Below are 17,641 nucleotides of genomic sequence, written 5' to 3' on the forward strand. Positions count from 1 at the left end.
TGCAGTTAACTGGGCATGAGAAAATTTTAATTGAAATAATTGCATGCCCAACAATTAGTTAAAAATTCAATTAATTGCAATTAATTTAAAATTCAATTAATTTTTGAAAAGCCCTGGTAACCGTCTATCCCTGTTTGTTTTTTGATCCATATAGTATTTTGCTGTTGGTAAATCGAGCCCACTTTTTGGGTGAATTGAATTAACCTGTGGACTTTGAACGGATCTACACAACAACTAAAACAATCGTGGAAATATTGGAGCAGATTTGACCATTAAAATAGTTCCTATGTAAAAAGAAAACATGATTCTGAACACACTTCAAATAGTTTTTCAGCTAACCAAGCGTTGTAAAACGTTTTTATGCTGTCAAATTTATTCTCTTCTGAACAAACTTCTAAATAGGGGCGGACCATTGAGTAGAATGGTCCAAGAGCAGAACGCTTATGACGGTAACCAACAGACTGAGAATTATTGAGAAAATCGAGAACTGTCGCTGCGTTTTGCATAGACTGGTCGTATATCGCACACATTTATCAGCGCGGTTGTATTTTACAACTTTTTCTTATTTTAGACCTTTCTTCTCTGAGACCAAGGGTCACCCGTCTAAATGTAGTGTGGTAAAAGACACACCGCCTGTACGCCGATATCTTATTGGCCGACGAGTCGCGGTAACAGTTGCGTCACAACACAGGACGGCCAATGGCTTTTTATCCCTTTCACGTGCCTATTTTATGAATGATTTTACTTGTGATTTGTATTCAGTTGCGTTATAGTCACACGCTAACCACCACCGCAAATATATGAGCATTTTCAGGCCATACGCGCGCGCCTGAAGAAGCTACACCAATAAAATTCGCACTGCTTATATTATACACGAGAAAAGGCAAAACTGCATGTAAAACAGAGTTAGCCAATTAGATTTGAGCGAACGGCATAAAATATACAATTATAAACAGTTGCTTGTAGAAAAACGGAACTACGTGCAAGTTACACGAGACGAGAGAACAAGTGAGTGAATAACGTAAGCAAAAAGCGTTTTATTCTCTATTTTGCCGTAATAGAAAGCAGAAAAGACGGTTTAGTCTTTCTTAAGCGCATATTCCTATTTCATTTCATTACGTAAGTATGCTTTAAATTTCCTTTTTTTTAACAAACAACGGTTTCTTCATTATTTTCACCCCTGTCTGAACTTAATTATTACCTCCAATAAGGAAATGCGCAAATTTTTTGCGAAATCGGACAAAAAATCTAGATGTAAGTAGACATTTCACGCGTTTAAGTTTGAATATTCAATGCCATTAGGGTTAAGCTATTTGTCTTGCAAGCATGATTGCGTGTATGAAAGCATTCCTTGAAAGCATTCAGGGTTGCGTATTTGTAGATGTTAATCCTATTTGAAACCCCCGACTTTGTTTCAGAACATCCGAACTAAATTAAACCTGCCAAAAACCCGCAACTGTACCGAACTGAACTTTCTTCGGAGATTTGGAGATACAAATTCGCAATATTTCACTGCCCGCCAAACTCGCTATCTCAAGATCGAAATACTTCTCCAAATAACGGTAGGGTACTCTTCAAATACCTCTGCCACTCTGAAAGTTCTTCTCTTCTGGGGCGGATCCTTTAATCTTCAGAAATTCTGCGCTAAATTTAACATTTGCGCTAAATTTAAGATTCCATTCCATCAAACATAGAAACAAGCTTGTAGACGAGTTTCTTGGTTTAATTTAAGTCGATGGTAATTCGGTATCTTCTCTTGTGCTGAGAGAAAGAAGCAGGCATCAACTATCTTCTTAACTTGTGTATAACTTTTCAAAGTTCATTTTGTGTTCATTCACAGTTGCTTCTTTTGACCGATTAAAATTACCAGCTTGGTAAATAATTCTGTGACTCTAACCAAATAGCGGAATCAAACACAGCTTTTCTTTAATTAGAACCAGTCGCTGTAACCTTCAGAGCGAAGAGAGAAGTTAGAAAATGAGTGACCAAACTAAGGACTCCGAGAAACCACAGTCCAAGGACACTTCGTCCGGCATGGCGACTGGGGCTGCGAACAACGAGACGAATGAAAACGAGCGACTGACGGACAATACGAAAGGCGAACAGGAGTTGCAGGCAGAGCACGAACACGACAAAACAATGGCGTCGGAAGCCGCCAAACCCGAAGATGGGGTGAGTGTCATCTCGCAGTTCTTCTAGAATCCCCCTTAAGGCAATCGAGGGAATGACATTTTGTTAAAAACTTAATGCGATAGAGGGGATGATCTTTTGTTGCGAGTTGTCGCTGAATTTTTCACCATTTTTCTCTTTTCTCCAATTTTCGCGAGTTTTCTGCGCTTAAATTTCATTTAAAGGATGCCAAATGCCTTTTTAATTGTCGTTAATTTGCAATTTATGCCATTTAATAGCTTGATTCAACGCTCTGTTAATCAGCCCTGCATTTTTAAGTAAATTTTTCTTTTAAAAAAGTTCTTTTATCATTGGGGGGGGGGGGGGGGGTAGGGGTTATAACCGAAAAGACCGGAACCTACTGTGCTTTTTCTGGCGACACGAAAGATGGATGGGGGATCTTACAAAAGAAACAAGGACTCCCGTTTGAGATAAAAGCCAGTTTTTTTCTTACCGCATAGATAATATCCTTGAATTCGGAACAAACAAATTTTGAACAAAAATAACAAAGCTGTTAACAGATGAAAGAGATGAACATTGTAATTAATTGATGAAAGTGAAAAAGGTACCGAGATAATAGCTGTACCCGGGAGTACAGGGAAGTTTTCAGTCTATGCGGCAACGTAAACCGTATTAGCGCCTTGAAACTAATAAACAGTTTTTTTGGGGTTGTTTAGAAAATGACGATGTGGCTGGTGTTAGCCGTTATGGCCACCGTCCTTGGATCCCCCACCCAGTTCGGCTACAACATGGGGGTGATCAATGCCCCGGAAGCGACCATTAGGGACTTCTACAAATCAGTCTACATGCAAGGGAAGGGGGAGAAGCTTACAGAGGCAGACATGAACTTCATCTGGAGTTGTACTGTGTCTGTGTATGCTGTGGGGGGGATGATAGGCTCCGCTTCTGCGGGGTTCTTTGCCAATTTACTCGGAAGGTCAGTCAGTGCCACGCCAAATCAAATCATATTTAAAACCTAAATCGAAAGGATGGCAAAGCAATCAGAGACGTCTGAAAGAGATATATATCTGGTCTTCACTTGTGAATTTGTTGAACATTTTTTGAGCAAAGCATTTAAACTTAAGTGTGATATGAAGTTTTAGTCAACGCATTAGGATCGAATAACTATTTGTGAATTGTCGAACATCTATACCGCTCATTTCGGTACCAAAAATGGAAAGTTATTTTTTTTTTGGTTGAGTCGTGACTTGGATGGAATGACATTTTTGATAAAAACAAATATACCGTTTAAATATATTGGATTTTGGGAGAGTTTATTCCAACTTTGTATTGATTTAAATTGAATGAAGAAACTAGAAAGAAAGATTAAAAAATCTTTAAAATGTCTCGAAATTTACTCGAAAAAAATGATTTAGTCCTTAGAAGCTAATTATTTCCCAAACAACTATTGATATCAAATATGAGACTTCTGAGATCTTTTATTTGCGTTTGTAAAATCAAAGATAAAATATATTTTTTTGTCTTTGGGACATAGAAACAACTTCAGAGTCGATAAAAAAGGGCAGATAATCAGCAGCCAGAGGCTTAAAGAAAAAAGGAAATAAGACCGAAAGAAATCAGACTTGTTATATCTCGCTAAAGCTATAAGAAAAGCAAAAAGTTTAAAAAAACGACAAACTTGTCAAAGAAACACGAATCGTTTGCAAGTGACATCAGAATTAGGATTTCCTATTTTTTAATAAATGATTATATTGCAGTTATTCTAGATGTAGTTTGTATCCTTGATAGCCCATTGTTCTCAGAATTGGTTTTGCATTATATTTCATATACAGATGGCTATAGCCGTTTTTTTTTCGTTTGCGAAGTGCAAGGTTGACTGTGTCATGTTTTTTATCATGCGGCTTATTCTGCGCTTTTTGCTTAATTATAGTTGTAGAAGTTAGCGACGATTTTTTCTGAATTTTGAGAAAAATTTCTGAATGTTGTTTTCATAATCCAAACTAAGTGAAAATGCTTCAAAATGATTTATCAGTTGACATGGTTCTCGCGAAAAAATACCAACTGTACGCTTCAGTTCCTTCCAACTCTTTCAGTGTTCGGAACAACAAGAGAAAGAGGTTCCTGTGCAAGTAGCTCCTAAAAAATCTGAGAACAGTATTCGTTGAAAAAATTGAAACAATGAAAAACGAACTACTTACAACATCTACAAGTCATATATACTTTCAATTTCAAATTAAATTCGACCAGTCAAAAACAATATTTAAGTTTTATGATCTTGAGTTATTTCCGTTTTTGTTCATTTATTACTGGAATCCTCCTACAAGAAGCTGCTACAATCGATCCTTGTCTATCGACCCTTGTTATCAACGACGCTCACGTCGCGGCATCACGACAAAAGAATCTTCATTTGCAATTTGTTCTGCACTGAAAACCTTGGTTAGCAGCGCCACGAATGACGCTTATCCGTATGCAACAACCGAAATACGACAACCAAAGTTTTGGATAAAATTGTACACTTGTATTAAAACATTGGCCATCAATTTATTTGTTATCTAAACATTTTCGGTTACTTTTACAAAACACTGGACCTTCTAAAGAGTGGGTTTTACTCGAGAAAGTATCATTTCCAGGGTTTTTTTTAATCGAACTTGGATTATTTGAAATGTATCGATGCAGGTGAATCATGAACCACTCTGAAAACGATTTCTGTAAGAAAGAACATCTGAATTCAAACTTTATACGGAATCAGTTGTTGCAATAAAGATCTAGCACTTTTCACTGCTCCATAAGTTTTTCAAGGTAATAGTTTTTTTTCATACTTAAATTCAACTCTATTCATACTTATATTCAACTTGAGTTTTTTTTCAGCTCAGTGCAAGATAAAGTTTTCAGCTTGAACAGACTTCTTGCTAAAGTTGTTTTGGTTCTTTTAAAATTTGACTTGGAGTTCAAATAGATTGTTTCGGTCTAATTGGCAATAAAAATAGATGCTAAGAAAGTGGTTATTATTATGATATTTGCTTTAAATAAATTATTTGAGCTTCTTATGAAAAAGGTGTGTTGAATGAAAGCTGTATTCAACTTCAACATCACGCTGAGCAATTGTTAAAAAAACTCAATTGAACTCTTAGACTTGAGAGCATTGATAAAATTTCTTAGATAGATTAACAGAACTAAGTCTTACTATCATGCAGATGATGTTGATCAAAACTTGTGTTCAATAAGCTAGTCGCACGAGCCTTTATATAGTTGTAACAAGATCTAAAGCATAAAAGACACATGTGCAATATATCAACCAAGTTGGCACAAGAGTTGAGGGGTCTATTGAAAATTCATTTGAGCGTATTTTACTGCAAACTATTCATTTTCTAAAGTTATGAAATATCAATTCTATTTAAAAAGATGCTGTCCGCTGATATGGAATGTATTCAAGGGATATCTTAGCGAACTGTCGACCATAAACTGGTCCGAAGCACAAGAGGTTGAATGAATCCTAGGGCTTCATAAGCTTCTTATGAATCTTGATGGATGTTTTATGTAAGGTTTTTATGATACTTGATGGCTGTGTTATGTAGCTAGTGTTCTTATGAGTCCCAATGTCTTTGATAGATAAGTAAGGGTTCACGTGAATCTGCATCCAATGAATGTTTGTATTCAGAAAGAGGACACTTCTGTGCAATAACTTCATCGGAGCCCTGGGAGGCACCATCATGTTCTTCGCCAGATATGCGGGCCAAGACTCTTACCCGGCCCTGGTATCCAGTATGATCATCGGCAGAATTGTAGTCGGAATTAACGCTGGTTAGTCCAAGTCATTTTTTCTCCATCTAGTGATGTTTTTCAAATGATTTTATGTTTTTTTTTGGCTATTGCTTACATAAGAGTTTATTTCGATCCAGGTTAATTTACATTCCTGATATTAATATTAAATAAATCGATAAATAGACGATATATTTTTACTATATTTTTATACTTTTTTGCAGGGTAACTAACTGTACTGCTAATCGTTCAAAACTCAAATTTCATGAATGAGCTCGCTTTTTAACTCTTGTGCTTAGCACTATTTTAAGTAAAAAAAAACTATTTTTACTAATGAAAAATAAAAATAAAATTTTAACGTTGAAAATGTACGTATGTTATTTTATTAATATTCTTGAACTCGCTCAGTGAAAGAATTTTGAAGTTTTTTCTTCGTTAGAAAAATTTGGAAGTGCAAACTTAAAAAATTGTTGAAAATGTAAGATTGTTATTTTGAGTTTTTTTGTGAACTCGCTAATTAAAAAATGTTGAAATTGTTTTGCTTTTCGTTAGAAAATTTTTTTAAGTGCTAAGTAAAAAATGTTGAAAATGTTTGGTACAAAATTTTTGGTATTTTTGTTGCAGGAGTGAACACGATAGTAGCGCCAATGTACGTGTCAGAGATTGCACCCGTGAACTTGAGGGGCAGTCTGGGAGTGCTGTTCCAGTTCGGAGTGGTGCTCGCCCTCTTCTTCGCCCAGATTCTCGGACTTCCACAGCTACTAGGTACGTCCGGTCTATTACAATAAATACCAGTCATCATTTTAAAACAACCCACAACATAGTTGCTCCAAGCAACAAAAATATTAGCTTTTTTCTTATCAAATAGCTTAATAATCCTAACTCTTTTTTAATAGTGGTTACAAATCTAAATTGAAGTTTGCACGTGTTTTTTAATTGAAAGTTGAATGGATCTACTTAACAATTGCCCACCCCCCCCCCCCCCCCCCCCCTCTTTTAAGAAAGGGGGCAATTGTTAAGTAGATTAAAATAACGCATTTTTGACCAATCAGAATGCAGCAAAATTCTAATTCTCAATAGAAAGCTCAGTGCTAATTTACTGCTTTTATTAATAGGGGTGGCAATTCTTAAGTAGATACCAAAGGGGGGGGCAATTGTTAAGTTGATCCAGTTGAATAATAATAATCTGTAGTTTTTTAATTATTTGCAACACTTAGTTTGTATCTTGAGGTTATTGTGAATAAAGGGTTGTTTTTTGTGTTCTACCAATTTTTATGGTGGGAAAGTTTTCATGGGGTGCTCAACGTATGTTTTAAAAACATCAGACCACGTGAACAAATTCGAGAAAGGTCAAGATTTAATGGGTCAAGGCAAATATTAGGGGTGTTTTTGAATGAGAGTAGTCTTTACAACGTGTCTTGTGTATGACTTGATGCTCTACGTGTGGGCTGAATATTTACAAGCTTGTTTGTTTTCCAAGTCAGGGATTAAGATTGAAGTTCTTATGACAACTACGAGAAATCGCTTCCAAATAAGGATTTGTCAATCAAAAAGTCAGTTCGCATATTCTATTCATAGAGTCAAAGGTGTTTCGAGAACCGAAATGTACAGTTTTGAGTTTGAACTTTGGAGACCGAGCCAAAAACTAAACCTGTCCTTAATGCAGCCACTGCGTAAGGAGTACAAATCCGGGAGGTTTAAGATAGTGATTTATCCATTACTGTTTACCATTATTGCATAAATGAAGAAGACATTATTTAAGAAGATTTCTTCAGTGGTCACGAGCAGCTTTCGATTGCGCGCTTGACTCTTTCGTAAGCGTTCGTCCGAGCGCTTCAGCCGATATGAAAATATTAGCTTTCAAGGTTGATTTGGCTATTTGAGTTGCTGAACTAACAAGATAGTTTTTCAAAGTCAAGGACACTCCAAGACGCCGGTTGATAAACTCTTCTGATTCTGAATGACAGTAAATCTTTTGTTTGGCATGTTAGTTTGGGCTTCTCGCTGTCGCTAAGGTGTTTGATTTTTGTTCGCTGAATTATTTGGCAAGTCTGTGATGAACCTCTATCAATTGAGCTTTGTTTAACTTCTGTGAAGCAAAATCCTATAAATGACGTTTCGGTAAAGCTGAAAACACTTTTTTGATAGATCGATGTCAGAAAAGTTACTTGGGTTATTGATGTCTGAATAAGTCAGTACTCAGCGCTACTTCTTCGTAGACCCCACCTTCCTAGAATATTGACCCCTCCAATCTTTGGAGGGGGGGTTCTGAATGGACCCCACTGTGTTTTGTACCATGAAATTTAGCCAAAATTTAAAAATCTGCCATGGGAAAAATGGTTTTTGGATTTAATAACTGATTTTGTATGCCAATTTTTAAGTTCAAGAACAATTTAGGCATGATTCAACTTTATATTTATCAGAAATGATCCAAATTTGTTATATTGGTTTCATGCTGTGAACTGTAGACGTCGATTTCATTGAATTCGATTATTGTTCCAACCAAGATTTGCATACTCCAAATTTGGCGTTAGTTCTGGTTTTCTCTGCAAATTGAAGAGGAAAATATTCCAGCTTTTCTGACGTCACAACTGCATTGAGTTTCTGATTACGTCAGTTTAGTTAATCTGATTGGAAGTCAGTAAGGAATCATAGGGTCGGTCTTGTGACACTTTCGTGTTGTTTTGGAACCTGTATTTTAATGAACTGAACTGTCGATTTTGATGGAATAAGATTTGTAACAATTTATTAGGACCGAGAAAAAGGGTTTGCGCCCCTAATCAACTAAATGGACTTTTTCTGCCATTTAATGAAAAAGAAATAAAGTTTGCCTCAGAGATCATTGACTGAAAAACATTTGAAATCTTGAATGGTTTGAAATTTTGAAATCTAGTGAATATTTTTCCTCTGGAAATAGTTTTTTTAATTAGTAAACATGAAATTTGGCACTGAGAGCATGAAGAAGAATTCAGAAAAAGTTAAAAGTTCTTAAGAACCCTAAGTTTAGTAGAACTCCCAGCTCTCTCCAATGGAACCTAGTAGAAAATTAACACCAACAAGACTGCTCGTATCAGGGCGAAGCCCTGAAAGTTCCGACTGCCGTTTAAGGTCTATGGAGCATTAATAAGATGAAAAATTCAAATCAAATAAATCAAATCAAAATTAAAAAAAAATTTGACATCCTCCTTAATATGACGTGTTATATCCCCCCACACGTCATATTAAGTACAAAGCGATAGATTTTGCGCCTATTAACAAATCAGTTATGGCATATAAGCTTCCTTGAACTAATTTGGAACGATTTCTAAGACGGATTAAATCTCGCTTACGCGTTAATAGCGCGAAATTTATCGCGCGTTAATTGTCCCAAATTGGCCAAAAAGGCAATTTTTAAACCCCCATAGCTTTACGAAAAATTATCACAGGTGAATTATTTTTTCAAATTCAAGCTCAAGACAATAGCTTTCGAATGATATTTAAAAAATTGCGTCAAAAACGGCTAGTTAGAAAGTCGAAATTTGTCTGAAGAAAAAAAACCCACCCCGAGCACAAATATTCCGTTACTTTCGTATCGAAAGTCGGAACAATAAAGAATTATTTTTACCGTAATCAGATACGAGTATTTTACCTTCTAATGGATTCCCCCTTAGCAATACAAATGTGGTAGTTAACAATACTTTAGCAATACAAATGTGGTCGTTGTGCTGGAAACCATTTAATTAATATTTACACAAGCAAAGCTTGTGTGATAGTATGAACTGCCTTTTTTCCAAGCTAAGTTGAAAATATTAGAGTTCATTTTGCAACTGTTTTTTTTTTTTTCAGTATGTCCAGATCAATCACCAGCTATTAAGTACAGCCAATGCTAAGGATATTAACACAGACTATTATATTACAAATAGTACTTCAGATTCAAATTACCATGTATCTGTAGCGTAGAGTTGGGGAAGGAGGCCCGCAACAAAATAACAAAAAAAGAAGGGTTCGAACCTGGGCAGGGTTGGATTTTTTTAATGAACCTTTTTGTATACTAGTTAAAATGCGTCCGCTCTATAAATTGAGGCATGTTAGTTGGTAAATTTTTTTTTCAAATTGACTGCCAATGCGCCATAATTGGCTTGCGTCATTTAGCAATTATGTAGATTCATGATCGGCTTGCGTCACTTAAGAAATTATGTAGACTCAAAGTTTTACTCATTAAGTTTTACCCAGTAGCGTTATCGGTCATATTTTTGCTTGTGTATTCGAAGTGCAACTTCGCCGCTGTGTAGTATGATTATTATAATACTTATATGACTTTCCGACCATTTGAAAAATGGGCTCTTTTTCCTTTCCCCCACCTGCAAATTTTATATCACTGTTTGATTGTTTTGAAAATTGACATGCGGACTAATTAGGTTATGACAAACATATTTGGTTTTCATAATGAACCTTGTAAAACCACTCGTTACAACATGAAATTCATGTTCGTGTGTGGTGGGAGGAAAAGGAAGAAGAGCCGAAAACGGTAGATGAACTTTGTATTTTGTTGTGTTTTGTCTTTTTTGTTTTCGACACAAAATCAGTTACCACAAATGATCATCGGACTATTTTCTTCAGTATCGAGGAAAACTGGCTGACGTTTTTGATTTTAATATCAGTTTTGAGCAGATAAAGCGAGCAAGCAGGCTTACAGCAGCTTAATTATGCTGAATTTAAGCCCTGAAAACTTAGTTTTTTGCAAATTGTTTTGAACCAAAATGCGCCATTTTGGGAACCAAAAAGCGCCATTTTGGGAACCAAAAAGTTCTACATCTGCAACTACAACTTCTACATCTGCAACTCAGCTACACTCAATATTAGCGCCATTTTGGGAACCAGAAATTTCAAAAAAAAATTCGAACATTTTCTGCAAAAAAATTGTGAACTTTTTTTAACTTTTTTTAATTTTTTGTTTTTAGTCATTTCTACAGAAATTTTTGCCTTTATGTCTATGACTGTCGATTATGCCTAAATTATAGATTTACGTCAGATTCCTTTATAACACCATGCAGAAAAAAAACAACAATAATTTGAAAAAATCTTGTTTTTTAAGGCTAGGGTCGGAAAATTCTGTGCTACTTGCACAGTCACCGGCTATCCTTTTTAATTATTGTTATTATTACAATATTTGAGTTGTGGTTCAAATGATTCAACTATTATACTGAGTTTGTGCATTTGTAGGAAATGAGGAATACTGGAACTACTTGTTGGGGCTGACAGTGGTACCAGCCACATTCCAGATCATAGTACTCTCCGTCTGTCCGGAGAGTCCCAGATACGAATTGGTCAACAAGGGCAACAGAGAAAGCGCCATGTCTGGTAAGCACACACATCCATACATATATCCTTTAATTATGAACACCTTAGAACCCCTTGCAATAAGATAAGTTACTGTAGGTACTGGATAAGGTACTGGAACAGGTACTAGAACCCTGAACACCTCCAGGGGGAACATCCTTCAAGTTGATAACAGTACAATACAGCATTTATCTTAACCAGATGAGCAAATAGAATTGGGTGGGTGAAATTTTGACGAAACTATACCGTAAGCTCTTGACTGGTGATTTCTGACAGGGGTTTTTGTTTTCAAAAATTGGTGCTCTTTTGTTGTGCTCTTTGTTGTTTATCACCAGACACTGAAAAAAATTTTCAATTTCAAAACAATGATTAAAAAGATCAAAGCGATTATATGATAAGCTTCCAATTTTACCAGCACAATTTTTATTTGATTTTTTTTTTCCAGTTGCATTAGTGGGAGCAACGTCACCGGTATTTGCTCCAGTAATGAAATGAATTGAAAAACACTTTCAATGCTCTATGATTGGAGTACAGACGGCCATAGAAAACAAAGCAGAGATTTTCTGAGAGCGACTTATTTAATCCCAATGGCGCCAGGGTTCCAAGACCGCCTTAAGTAGACAGAAAAGCCAGAAACGGTTGAATCAGGGAGATTAAAGGTTTAGCGAGTGTCACACTCCAATTCGCGGAATTTTATTATTCCGTTTTCATGAATAAAAATTCGTATTGAAAAAAAAGATTTTTCTTACTGTATGCCTAATATGGCCAAGGGATGTTTTCTAAAGGACTTGAGATTCGCTCTATTGAAGGCAACATATTGAACTTGAACTTCAAAGCAATAGATGAGTTCAGTGTTCCGATATCATCCCTTTTGGTCATTGTTATCTTTTTTCTACTCCAAAAAAACTGCTTCAAAGTATTTTCTGGTGCTTTGCTAAAATTTAAGCAAAAGACTGAGATTTGCATCATAGGTTGTTTCTTTTGATCGGAAAACATACTCGAAATAGCAGAAAAAAATACTGTTGGCACTAAAGCATAATCGATACTTTATGACAATCTATGCTTAAAAAGCTCATTTACCTTTTAAATGAATAAAAAAGCGAATATAAATGTCTTTGGGATTTAAAAGGCTTGCTTTTATGAATCGATTAGTGCTCAAAAGGCTTCATTTATACGTGTCTTTTTGACTTGATTTTTTTCCCAAACAGAAAAAATGAGAAAAGAGCGGTATAATCGAATCTTGAATCGAACGAATCTATTTTGTAATGCCCTGTCACATTAATTTCCCATCTATTGTTTCTACTTAAGAAAAGGACAGGAAACAAGAATGGTTTTTCAGTAGACGGTTTTATTAACCTGAGGTGAAAATTCTAGTGCTCAACTTTATATATGGCTTAATGCATTTGTTAATACCTTGGTTATGTATGAACGTAATACGACGCAGAAAGGTTGGGACTAGACCATTGTGAGTGATGCACATGGGAATTAGAAATAATATATCTCCAAGCTTCTTAAGGCAGCAATTTGCATAACTAGTGGTATGTGACCAAATGGTGCTATTCTAAACAGCCACCAGCCATGTGAAATTGAATTTATTACCTTGTCGGGATCTAATTTTCTATACCGACGTCTGTTCCCGTTAAAATCTAATCAACTAAATTCGCCCGCTCAGAAAAAACACTGCAATATAATGCCAAATTGCATCCGCTGAAATTGGGGGTAAAACATTTGGACTGTTGTGAGAAGCTGAAATTGAAATCCGTTTACCTAATTGAACTGGTCATTAAATAGAAAGCTATTTGAAATATGGTATCAAAGCTTCAAAAGCAAAGCGAGTCTGGCGATTCAGCGCCGAGATGATTCCTTGCGTCATTTTATGGATTCTTTTTTGCTCTGATGTCAAACCTGAAAGTGAATGATGTTTAATGAATCTTTTTAATGCGATCGAATTTGCGTCATGTGGTCAAGTCAAATTTATTAAACAAAAGACACCATTTGTTTTAGCGCCATTAAAAAGATTTTTAAAGAGATTCAATGGCTCTCAATTTTCACCGTCACTGATTTGTCATCTTTGGTTTCAATTAGTGAAAAGTGACATCAGACTTATGATAGTTTGCCCGAGATATTATTCTTTTTCTTTTAACATTCTATCCTTTAAAGAGTTCACACTTGTTTTGAAAATCATGTTTTGTGCGACACTAAAATACCAATGCGAGTTTTTGTGGCTATGAGAGTCTTTCGAGACGATAAACTGCGCATTAAATGAACTCGAAGAATTTTTAAGCAGAAGTTGAAACCTTTTTTGTAAAGCTAACAAGAAAATCCACCTGGAATTTTCTGAGTTCTAACTAAGTATGAACATAGCTTGATTTCTTTTTTTTTAATTAAGACAATTTATCCACGAAGAAAAGGACCAACATACGAGCAGTACAGCTCATCACGGCGAACCGCTGTTGTGCCCCTGCTTAAGAACTACATGTATTTTTTTTGGTTATTTTTCTTTAAGTATTTTACCAACGTTTCGGGATGTTTCAGGACTGAGGAAGCTGCGAGCGAAGGAGGACGTGTCGAAGGATATCAAGTTCCTGGAGGATGAGCACAAGTTGGAGTCGGCGGAAAAGAAGCTGGGTCGGATGGAATTATTGACCGACTTCACGCTCAGAGAACCCTTGGTCATTGCCCTCACGCTACAGGTACGCATTTGGGAATTATTGGTTATAACTAGTGTTATCACTAATTTTTATAACCTATGTTTCAATCTACAAATTAATTGCACGAGGTATAATGGTGTTGAAACGAAGAAAATTATGAAGATACGAGAAAACATGATACATAAAATCGGATAATAAATTCATGGGATGAGAAAACGATTTCGCACTTGTGAAATTTGAGCAATTGATTGACTGGTTTGTTTTTCAGGTTGCCCAGCAATTGTCAGGTATCAACGCTGTGAACTTCTATTCGACGACAATCTTCAGGCAGGCAGAGTTGTCAGAGCAGAGTTCCAGAATTGCCACTGTGGGAACCGGAGCATCCCAACTGCTCATGATCATGCCAACGGTATGTACGTTCGAGGAGCCACCATGTTTTTGCAATGTTCATGCTTAGATATGCCACTAGTTAGCGATATTATCAACTTAGTCACTTTCAATCTCGCATTGTGGTCTACTAGTTGTTCCAAATTACAATTTTTGAAGACTCGATGAACGTAGATCAGACTCTTGTATAGGTCGCGATTTTTTTTTCAAGAAAAGTGTAAAACTTGTTCAGGCTCAAATTTACAAAATTAATTTACCTATTGATCCAGTTTTCTCAAATTGGATTAAGTTTATCGAAAAAGTGTCAATTGTAAGTTATTCTTGAAATTCATAGATCTAAAGGCCATCTACTTTTTTCTTCGAATTTTGATTTTTTCCCAAAGAACGGCAGTATTTTCCGTTTGCTTGTGTTCATTGACTCTTTTCCAAATGTCTGTTGGGTATGTTTGTTAAAAATCAACTGATGCATTTCAAAATTATCATTTCAAATAGCATTTCCAATGGTAGTTTCTAGATATCAATTAATGAGCTGTGGAAGAATTATTTAGTATAGTTAAAATATCAATTACTAAAAACATCAATCAATGAAGATAGTCAGCCATTTGAGAGATAAAAGCTAGAACTCTCTTTAGACAGTAGGAAACTCAATTTTTACAAACCCAATCGAGTAAAATTGTTTCCCTCTCAGATTTTCCTGATGGACCGAGTGGGAAGACGAACCCTGATGTTGTTCGGAACAGGGGGCATGTGTGTCTGTTCCGGACTCGTAGTCCTCTTCACTCTCCTGTCCAAGACTGGAAACAGCATCTTCATGTGGTCCAACTTGGCAGCCGTGTTCGGTATCATGGGCTCATTCTCAGTCGCGCCTGGACCGGTGCCCTGGCTCATCACGGCCGAATTGTTCACCACTGGACCCAGAGCGGCCGCTATGAGTCTGGCAGGAGCCACTAATTGGATCATGACGTTCCTGGTCGGATTGGCCTTCGAGAGTGTCTTGGTAGGTTTTAGCGTTAATACAATTTTGCCAAACTGAAGAACGCGATCAGTACTGTTGCAATCACTGCCTGATTCATTTCCTGTTGCAGTGTTTTACGTTTCTAAATTTTATAAATAAATAGACCAGTTGATCCTATTTTCTGTGTACTTGGTCTATCCAAGATGTTGAAATATGACAGTGGACATTATGTCTGGAACTCAAGATCTCCCGATACATCCGCTGTTTTGGCTTCATTTTCGGTTCTGCAACTCCCCCGTTTTGAATAGCACTTGACATGCAAACGTGCTTTTCATTACAATTCTAATTGGAATTGAATAGTACGTTTCGTTGTTTGAACTTGGCGATGTAAGATTACTTGGCATTTAGTTACATAGTATATTTTTGGTTGTTTGCCAATTTTGGTGCTATACCGAGTAAAACTAGGTTTCAAAGTGAAAGTTAAGCGAAGTGTTTGTTGTGTTAAGCATGTGTTGGGAGACTACACGTTCTTGGTGTTCATGGGTCTGGACTACATCTTCTGGCTGTTCATCTTCATGAAGGTGCCAGAGACCAAGGGAAGAACCGTCCAGGACATCGTACAGAAGTTCCGAGAGAAGGCCTTCAAAGCTAACCCGAGAAAGGTCAGAATTCGGGTTGTTATTACTGCTGTGTTCAATATTTGAAGGTTTCATAGCATTTTAAACAAAATAATCGTGTTTTGAAATCACAGTATTTAGTGATACATTTCTTATGTGTAAAAAGTCTTTACTATTTGATCACCAGAAGCGTTTTGAATCATCAACGTTGACGTCGATGTTTTACAAGGATGTTTCTGACGTGTAAAGTCTAAGAAATTGCGAAATTTTGTATCCAACCTCAAAAATTTGCAAGCTTTCAGAGAACTGTGAAGATAAAGAGAAAGTTCAATGTCTAACATTTCTATACTTATCGAATTCTCAAATATTTGCTTGAAAAACTCGCCAAAAATACCGCACAAAATTTTGGTTACTCCAATCCCGAAGACTCAATTGAACTGAAATAGTATTTATTTGGATTGGAATGTTTAGGCGGCTCAATACGAGCAAGACAAACAAGCCAGAGCTGTGACAGTGGGAGACCAGGCCATCAAGAGTACAGACGCATAAGGCGAATAGCAGAATACATAGAGTACAAAATAATCATCATGTTACACTTCATCAGAACTAGAAATGGGAGGGGACCGAAACTGGAATTAAAGCAAAACAGTCGATACACTTATGGAGAAAAGATTACAAAAAAAACTAACTTCTGTGAAGGTTGAAACGCTAAAACTGCCGTCGTCATGTATTAACATTGCCGATATCTCCTCCATTCACTTAAAATCATGACATCAATTTTGGTGTAAATTTGTATCAACTGATGTTATAGACCTTATGTCGTAGGAATCTTTTGAAAGGGTTCTAAATGTTGTTGCCTATGTATGTTTCTGCATTTGTAATGCAATTGAAAATGTAAAATTATTCCTCCCCTCCCCCTAACCTTCTCAGATTCTGAAGAAGTTCACTAGTAAATAGTAGACACTCTTTAGTTTAATATTTAGTTTGTTCTATTGTTTTACGCGCCAGAAGTTCATTTTTGGTCTTCTCTTAAGGTGCTTTTCAGTTCTGATCTGTCGTTAATATTGCGTCTCAATTTTACTTTCAATCTTTCTAACCTTCACTTAAATCGTAGTTGCCACTTTCGCATTACTTTGTATTTTGTCGTTGCTCTCATTTCAAGATAAATTTGAAGAAGTGGTATTTGCGGCCTAGGCTGGGATTCGAACCGCCGCCATCTTTCACCTGTACTGACATGTTAAATGAACTTAACAGGGCTGAATTACCTCGAAAAGATGTCAGCTAACACTACATATTTAGAAGGTAATTCAGACTACAGAGTAGTTAAATCGTTTTACCATGCGTTGTGACCCTTTTTGGTGCTAAAGCCGAACTGAATGGTTTGAACTGAAATGCTGAGCATTTGAACCTCATCAGTATCAAAATGTTACTTACGTTGATAATGTTGGTGTGTTGGTTTCGCTATTATACATCGCTTGTGTTCAGTGGTTGCATATTTATATTTACTTTTGTTTTAACATCATTGAAGCTCAACTATAACCAATCAATAGTAATAAGAATGTATGAACAATTTGAAATTGAAGATTTCATTTGGTAAATTTTGATACACCTTGAAAACCTCATAATGGGGATAGACTGCAAAGGTGGATAAAGGCACGTTTTTTAGACAAGATTTTTTAAATTTATTTAAAAGCATTACCGTTTAAAGAAAGGAAAAATACTGCGTATAAATGAGAGCTCTAAAAGGCGATGTGGTTTTGACAGGTACTCTTAATTGCAAATCTACGCATAAACAGCACTAGAGGTTAATTGTGCGCATTTCG

The 17,641-nt window shown here is 36.2% G+C and overlaps 1 protein-coding gene across 4 annotated transcripts; it reads left to right on the forward strand.

The window, feature by feature from the left end:
• Nucleotides 1–762: 762 nt before the first annotated feature.
• LOC134841229 (solute carrier family 2, facilitated glucose transporter member 3-like) lies at nucleotides 763–17,416 on the forward strand. 4 transcript variants are annotated; one of them, XM_063857076.1, is made up of 12 exons: nucleotides 763–1,021; nucleotides 1,419–1,562; nucleotides 1,935–2,172; nucleotides 2,847–3,106; nucleotides 5,789–5,931; nucleotides 6,514–6,654; nucleotides 11,092–11,229; nucleotides 13,744–13,901; nucleotides 14,128–14,268; nucleotides 14,935–15,243; nucleotides 15,708–15,863; nucleotides 16,290–17,416. In XM_063857076.1, exons 3-12 carry the CDS (start codon nucleotides 1,978–1,980, stop codon nucleotides 16,365–16,367), a joined length of 1,719 nt encoding a protein of 572 aa, XP_063713146.1. In that variant the 5' UTR covers nucleotides 763–1,021; nucleotides 1,419–1,562; nucleotides 1,935–1,977; the 3' UTR covers nucleotides 16,368–17,416. The 4 variants fall into 4 exon arrangements, with proteins under 4 accessions (XP_063713146.1, XP_063713145.1, XP_063713143.1 ...); XM_063857075.1 differs by having other exon boundaries at nucleotides 763–1,008; XM_063857073.1 differs by having other exon boundaries at nucleotides 1,004–1,119.
• The last annotated feature ends 225 nt before the right edge of the window (nucleotides 17,417–17,641 follow it).

The sequence above is a fragment of the Symsagittifera roscoffensis genome, chromosome 3 (assembly GCF_963678635.1).
Source record: "Symsagittifera roscoffensis chromosome 3, txSymRosc1.1, whole genome shotgun sequence".
In the NCBI taxonomy this organism is placed as follows: domain Eukaryota; kingdom Metazoa; phylum Xenacoelomorpha; order Acoela; family Convolutidae; genus Symsagittifera; species Symsagittifera roscoffensis.

Excerpts from the sequence above, each read along its gene's own strand:
- LOC134841229 (XM_063857076.1), top strand. The coding sequence starts at position 1,978 with ATGAGTGACCAAACTAAGGACTCCGAGAAACCACAGTCCAAGGACACT. Across the intron at positions 6,655-11,091 it reads CGGACTTCCACAGCTACTAG|GAAATGAGGAATACTGGAAC; the intron begins GTACGTCCGGTC and ends GTGCATTTGTAG. Across the intron at positions 11,230-13,743 it reads CAGAGAAAGCGCCATGTCTG|GACTGAGGAAGCTGCGAGCG; the intron begins GTAAGCACACAC and ends GGGATGTTTCAG.